This window comes from Perognathus longimembris, unplaced genomic scaffold, assembly GCF_023159225.1.
Source record: "Perognathus longimembris pacificus isolate PPM17 unplaced genomic scaffold, ASM2315922v1 HiC_scaffold_5537, whole genome shotgun sequence".
Classification (NCBI taxonomy): domain Eukaryota; kingdom Metazoa; phylum Chordata; class Mammalia; order Rodentia; family Heteromyidae; genus Perognathus; species Perognathus longimembris.
Window position 1 is genome coordinate 243,428 of NW_025960975.1, and position 7,393 is coordinate 250,820.

General features: G+C 44.7%; 1 gene segment (V, D, J or C); it reads right to left on the reverse strand.

The window, feature by feature from the left end:
* Positions 1-2,212: 2,212 nt before the first annotated feature.
* Positions 2,213-2,751, reverse strand: LOC125345375 (the record flags this gene model as incomplete). The annotated part of the segment is given in 2 exon segments: positions 2,213-2,640; positions 2,718-2,751. Coding segments are annotated over 2 exon segments (462 nt in total), but the record flags the coding sequence as incomplete, so codon positions are not given.
* Positions 2,752-7,393: the final 4,642 nt, after the last annotated feature.

Sequence of the window (7,393 nt, forward strand, 5' to 3'; positions counted from 1 at the left end):
GGGGGACTGTGGGAGGTGGTCGTGCATAGATGTCAGCCTGTGAACTGTAACACATTTGTGACACACATAGGATGACGGGGACTGTGGGAAGTAGTGGTATACAGATGTCAGTCCAAGAACTGTAACATACTTACCAAGTCTGTGGCAGTTGGTGGTACATGGATGTAGGTCCATGAATCTTACACATTCGTGACACAGGTAAGGTTACCAGGACTGTTAGGGGATTGTGGGAAGTTGGGGTACATTCATGTAAGTCCATGTACTGTAACTCATGTATGATTCATCTATGATAAGGTCATGGGGACTGTGGCAGGTTGGGGTACATGGATGTTGGTCCATGAACCATACCATATTTATGACACTGGTAAGGTCAGTGTCTTGGTACATCAATGGTGGTCCAGGAACTGTAACTCCTTTATGACCCCAGACAAGGTCACGGGGACTGTGGGAGCTTGGGGTACATCCATGTAGGTCCATATACGCTAATACTTGTATGACCCCATAGCAGGCTCTTGGTACTTGGAAAAGCATTGCATGGGTAAGCATGGAATTCTTGTTGAATCTCTGACATAGCCTCTGGATGATGTCATGAACATCCACTGGTGTGTAAATCCTGCTAAATAAAAGTGACATGGACTTTGAGCTTATTTCACAAGAATTACACATAGACTCAATATGAGATGAATGTTCCATGTTCTTTCAGTGTAGGTTCTCTAATGGTAGAAATATTTCAAAGAGTGAGGATGGACCTGAATTGAAACAACAACAAAATCTACTTAAACTCATAGGGATGGAATTACACACTATTGAATTTTTGACTGGGTCATAGAAAATATAAGAGAGGCAGTTTGTGAACTGAACATCTCATGGGGGGAAAGGGAAAGGGGGAGGGGGGGGTATGAGGAGCAAGGTAACAAAGAGTACAAGAAATGTATCCAATGCCTAACGTATGAAGCTGTATCCTCTCTGTACACCAGTTTGATAATAAAAATTTGAAAAAAAAGAGAGGGAATTAAGGTGTTCCAAGAATCTAATGAAAATGTAAAGCAAACATGCTAGAACCTCTGGGATATGTCAAATGTAGTTTTAAGAGGAAAATTCTTAGCTATGAACATAAATCACCTCCAAACTGAAATATTTCAAATTTATGCCTTAAAGATTCAAGTCCTTGAGAAACAAGAGCAAGTTAAATTAGACCAATAGGGAGGATGAAATGTAAGGACTAGGGCAGAACTGAATGAATTAGCTACTGAACAATCTCCACACGAAACAGATCAGTAAAACAAAAACATTGCTTCTTTGAAAAGACAGGTAAAAATTGATTAGTCCTTAACCGTTATGACTAAATGGAGAAAGAAAGCAGCTCAAAAAATCAGAGGTTAAAATGGACAAGTCATGACAAACACAAAGAAAATCCAAAAGATTGAGGAAATATTTCCTGTCCTTTTCTCAAATAAACTAGAAAATTCTAATGGAAATGGATACATTCATAAATACCTTCAACCACCATACTTGAGCAAAAGGATATAAAAGATTTAATATCTCTATAACAAGCAATAAAATTGGGATGCTATTTAAGGACCTCTCAACAAAATGAAGCCCAGAATCTGAGGGAATGTGTGGATTTGGATTTCACATGTCGAGTTTACAAGATCTTGAAGACACCAGTATTCATCGAAATTTTCCATGAAAGAGAAAGGGAAGAGACACTACTGAATGTGTTCTATGAGGCTGGCATTACACTCATCCCCAAACTGGAGAGACTACAAAATATGAGAATTGTAGACCAATCTTTTTGATGAACATCAATACAAAAATCTTCAATAAAATACTTGCTAACAGAATTTGATAACTAATCAAAAGGATTGTAAACCGTGATTAAATGGGTTTCAGTCCAGATATACAAATCTGGATCAAGAAAGAAAATTAATAAATGGAATGTGCAGCATAAAAATAATCAAGAAAAAATACATGATCATTTTGATGCAGGAAAATCCCTCAACAAACTCCAGCCTCCTTTTATGCTAAAAGCACTGAAGACTCAGGATCAGCTGACTGGAAAACATGTTCACATGACTATTAGGTGGGAAATGTTTGCACTGACTGTATAGCTGGAAACTCCCGTTGCTCTCTGGATTTTCTGAGGGTGGTGACTGGGAGTGGAAGCCTTCCCATACACTCAGAGTGGACTCAGGTTTGCAGCCCCTTTGTTCTATTCATTATCTGCATTTTCTGTCAGGAGATCGGGGTAATCGTCCTTCTCCTCACATCCTTGAGGTGGCTGCCTTCCCCTCAGGGTTCCTGACACACTCAGGATGTGGGTGTGCACACTGTGCCTCGCACAGTAATACACGGCCGAGTCGTCAGCTGTCAGGCTGCTCAGCTCCATGAAGGCAGTGCTGGAGGAGGTGTCTGCAGTCAGGGAGGCCTTGCCCTCGAACTTTGGAGCATATTCGGTCCCACCATCTTCAGGGTCAATCTGTCCAATCCACTCAAGCCTCTGTCCTGACTTCTGCCTCACCCAGTGCATGTAGTCGCTGGTAAAGGTGTAACCAGAAGCCCTGCAGGACAACTTGGCCGAGTCTCCAGGCCTCCTCACTTCAGCCCCAGGCTGCTCCAGCTGCACCTGGGAGTGGACACCTGGGGACAAGATGGACTGCATGAATTCTCCAGTTAGGGTCTGGACCCTCCGAACCTGGTCCTGGGCAGCCACGTACCTGTAGCTGCTGCCACCAAGATGAGGAAGCTCCAGTTCAGTCAGGTTCATGGTGGGCGCTGTATGCCGGGTGTGCGTGTTCAGGAGAGGAGATTGTAGGCTTCTCTGGGAAGAGCCCTGTTTATATTGACCCCAGCAGACACTGCTTATTTTCATATTCATGAAGCAGGGTACTTGTTAGCTCAAGACTTGAACCAGCTTGAGAGGGGAGAGGGAGGTGAGGCTCTGATACGCAGGCCTGTGTGTGACCAAACTGAAGATGGGAATCCAGGGGAACTGTTTGTTGATGAACTCAGGCTTTCTACAGCCTCTCTCAGGAATTTGTGCTTAAATATGGTTGAACCTCATTCACATTTCACAAAACAGGACTTTGTACCTTATTCAGAGACTCTGTGTTTTTGCACAGGGCTCAAGTTTTCCCATTGATTCTGGTTGATCTGCTCAATATACCTACTACAGTCTGAGCACCACCCTCTGCCTCGCACTCAGCCCAGGCCTCTGACAAAGGTCCAGGCTTTGCAGCTGAGCTGGGTGGGTCCTGAACCCCTGGAGTCCAGGCTGCCCTGCAGGGAAGCCCCTGTGTCTGCTTACAGGGCATTTCCTCAGAATCCCCAACCCAATTGCAGTGGCTTTACCCTGCCCATAGCCAGCTCCTTCAGAGAGGCCGCAGCTACTCACTGCATCTCTGGGAGCAGCGATTTGCTCTCACTAACCAAACTGTTGTGCAGGGAGACACCAAACAAAGAATGTCTTCACAAGGGAGCCTCCCCTTGAGTCTGCCAGGGCTTCCAGAGAAGCTGGTAGAGCAGAGGAGGTGGTGAGGGACACTCTTGTCTCCTTTAGGCTCCTCAGGATGAGGATCACAGCAGACAGCTGTGTGTACATGCAGCTGTGGCTCAAGCCTGCTCACCTCCACCTTTCATGAACTGTGGATAGATGCAGGGTGAGGCCGCTGATTTCTCCTCATCCTGCATCTGTACTTTACAGGGCCCCTCACTTGCCCTCCCTGAACGGTGACTTGTTTGGTCAGATGAACAGAGGTAAATGTGATGCACACAGGGATCTGGGCAGGGCCTGCACTGGGTGTTCTGTTCTTACAGGACCTAGGAACCCTGTGGGTTCCATGCAGGATTAGGCCTTCCTGCTTTGCCTCTCAATGCAACAGGCCTCTGCTGCTTGTACCAAGGCCTGAAGTATGGAAGGTTCTGAGGAACCCACAAACTAGCCAGGTGATGGTTTCACAGGGCTGAGCTGAAACAGGTTCAGATGTGAGTTCCTTCACAGGGTTCCCAGGTGATGGATTGAGCACAGGTTCTTCACAGAATCTGGGGATCAGTGTATTGGTTGTGGCTCAGTCCAGGCTGCTTATGGAAGGTTCTCCTTGGGGAAGGAAGCTGTACTTCACATGTGCAGGTGGCTCCGCTGCAGGACTGACTTATTTTCAGTTCTCCAGACTCCACCACAGAAAACGTTCAGGAAATCAGTTAGAGTCCAGGACACAGGTCAGCATCCCCATGAGAAAGACTGAGACTGCCCTCTGCAGCTGGGCTTCAAGTCAGCTGAATAGAACCTGGGCACAAGAGCAAGGCCAGCATCCTCCACTCTGCTAGAGTCCTTGCTATTCAATCCCCTGCACCCCCTCCCTCAGGAGAGTGAATGTGGTCCCACATGAAGGACAGCAGAGGGAATATGGAAGCCTCCCTTTCCAGCCCAGTGATCACTGTGTGTGTGTGTGTGTGTGTGTGTGTGTGTGTTGACATGTATAAATATATATATTCCCTTCTATCCCAGTGATAAAAGTGTGTGTGCATTGTGAATTTGAATATATATATGCACAGTCACAAACAACATTAATACAAGCTTCTGCTTTATAATTAGATGCAATTATATAAATAATAAACTTTAGATTAGTATATACACGTATATGTACACGCATACATATATGCACCAATATACACACATAATATGGACATGCATTCGTGTATACATAAACTAATCTGTATAAATATATGCACATTTGTGTGTATATACATGTATATCACAGTACTGACTGAAATCTGCTATTTTTCATTGATCATTTTCCAATTTGAATATTCTACCATTTTGAGGCACTGTCTTTGTGTTATAATGTCACTTAGAGAAGAGTTAAATGACTGGTAGAAAATCTTTCTTGAATTCTAAGTGTCCTGAGTGAGTAATGTTTCATGTTTGGGTTTGTACCGTGTTACTAGGAAGGAATTTTTGTTCACTGTTAGGAAAATGGAGGAGAATGGAAAAGGAATAGGCCAGACTGCATCATCAACAGGTGAGGACTGTTTCTTGCCAGAGAGAGGCACAGACCTTCCCACAGGTTTGGAGTTTGTGGGAGGGGGTGAATTTGGGATCAGGCTTATAGGAGGTCTGAGCAAGGAGGCAGAGGTTAATGAAAAAGCTTCTAGGTCTAAGTAGTTTGGGGCTTTTCCACTGGGCCCTCAAAGGACTGTTTACAGCTGGGCTTAGGTGAATTACCCTGCCTGCATCTCAAAGCAGGTCAGTGTATACCTGGGATTATGGCAGGCGCCTGTGTGGACCTGGGACAATAGGGTCGGGTCAATCCTTCATATATGACACCCCAGTTTGTTCACATAGACTCAGGGCCTCACAACATGTATGCTTGTCAAGCAGGAGCTCTGTAGCACTGAGCCATGAGTCAAGCTCTGTTTGTACTGGTTGTTTTGCGATGGGTTTTGGACTTTTCCCAGGCACGCATCTGTACTGTGGTCATCTTATCTGAATCTTCCCACCATAGCTGGTGACAGGTGTCATAGAGACCCCACGCTCTGCTTCTTCCTCTGAGAAGGAGTCTCACGAACTTTCTGCCTGAGCTGGCCTGGACGGCAGAGCTCCCAAACTTAGCATCCCATTATCCCAACCTTAACTCTGGTTGAGAAGACATCTTGTGAGTTACGTTTGGCTGGGCAGGTCTGCAACTATGATCCTTGCAATCTCTGCCTCAAGAGTAGCTATTGTTATAGATGTAAGCTACTGGCACAGGGCCCTAGCATTTGAAAGTATCAGTTCATGCTTTTCCTGTAGAAATCTGAGATTTTGTAAAAAACAACAACAACAAAAAAAAAAACAAGCTGTGGGGGCTGGGGATATGGCCTAGTGGCAAGAGTGCTTGCCTCCTATACATGAGGCTCTGGGTTCAATTCCCCAGCACCACATATACAGAAAACGGCCAGAAGTGGCACTGTGGCTCAAGTGGCAGAGTGCTGGCCTTGAGCAAAAAAAAAAACAAAAAACAAGCTGTGTCCCCAGACCCAGTATGGGAGAAAATGTTGAACTTGAAACTTTGCAGAGCTGGAGGTACACTCCTAGTGAAAGAAAGCCCGGAACAGAGGGGACCCGTGATTAGCTTTCAGGTTCACTCAGCTGCATTCTCAGAGGTCTTAATTCTTTTCACTATTAGAATGAGTTCGATTTATAAATCATTTTTTACTGCCTTGGTGCAAAGCCTCTCGTGAGACTTGGCAATGAAGTTTCACACAGGATGATTTTCAAGGCAACATTCCTACTTGGAACCCAGGAATTCTTCTTGCTTTAAAATTGTGTTGTTTTAAAGATCCACCAGATAACTCCTGCTCTGACAGCCCAGCTTCTGGATCCTGTGATTGTTCCAAAACTTGGATTTCATTTTGCTTAGCATCATCTTATATGTTCACATGTACATAGCTATTGAGCTATTGTGGTCTTCTAGTAGGCCTATCCTAGACATGTACTAATTTTTACCAATGAGGGAAACCATAGAGTCTATGCTTCTTTGGGTCTGGCTTAGTATGCTTCTTTGGGTCTTCACTTAGTATCATTTTTTTCCAAGTCTTTCCATTTCCTTATGAATGGGGCAATGTCATTCTTTCTGATAGAAGCATAGAATTCCATTGTGTATATGTACCACATTTTCTTGATCCATTCATCTACTGAGTGGGTATCTGGGCTGGTAACTTTAGTGTGATCTTGCTTGTAATCCTTTGGATAAATGCCCAAATCGGTATTGATGGGTCATAGGAGAGCTCTATGTTTAGCCCTTTGAAGAACCTCCACACTGCTTTCCAGAGTGGTGGAAAAAATTTACACTCCTGCCTACAGTGTAGTAGGGCTCCCTTTTGGCCACATCCTGAATACCTAGGATCACATGTAAGAGCCATGAACACCTGTCTACAGTGTTCTAAAATATGAAAACCTGATGTGCATTCTTGACTAATATTCAGCATCGATATTTTAGCACTTGGTAGGCAATGAAAAAGATTCTGCGTATTTGTGATTTTAATAATTACATCAAATCAGCTAGACACACAGGAGATGACTCAAGCCACACCTTCCAAATAGTCCTGTGTCTTGGGGAATGGAGTCAGCTCACATCCAGAAGAAGTCAGTGCTGCCCTCTGCACAGACTGTGTTCCAGTCATCGAGACAAGACACACAGAGCTGACTGCTAGGTTTCAACGTCTGTGCAGAGCCTGCCTGGTGTCTTCACTCTGTCTCTATGGCAACAGCAGCTATTGTAGACCCATGCACAGGTGCCAGGGTCCACACACCAACTAGTTCTGAATGGGAAGTAGTCAAATGCCCATTGGACGCAGTATGTATGTGTGTGTGTGTGAGTGAGTCTGCACGCATATGTGTGTGTGCACGCAT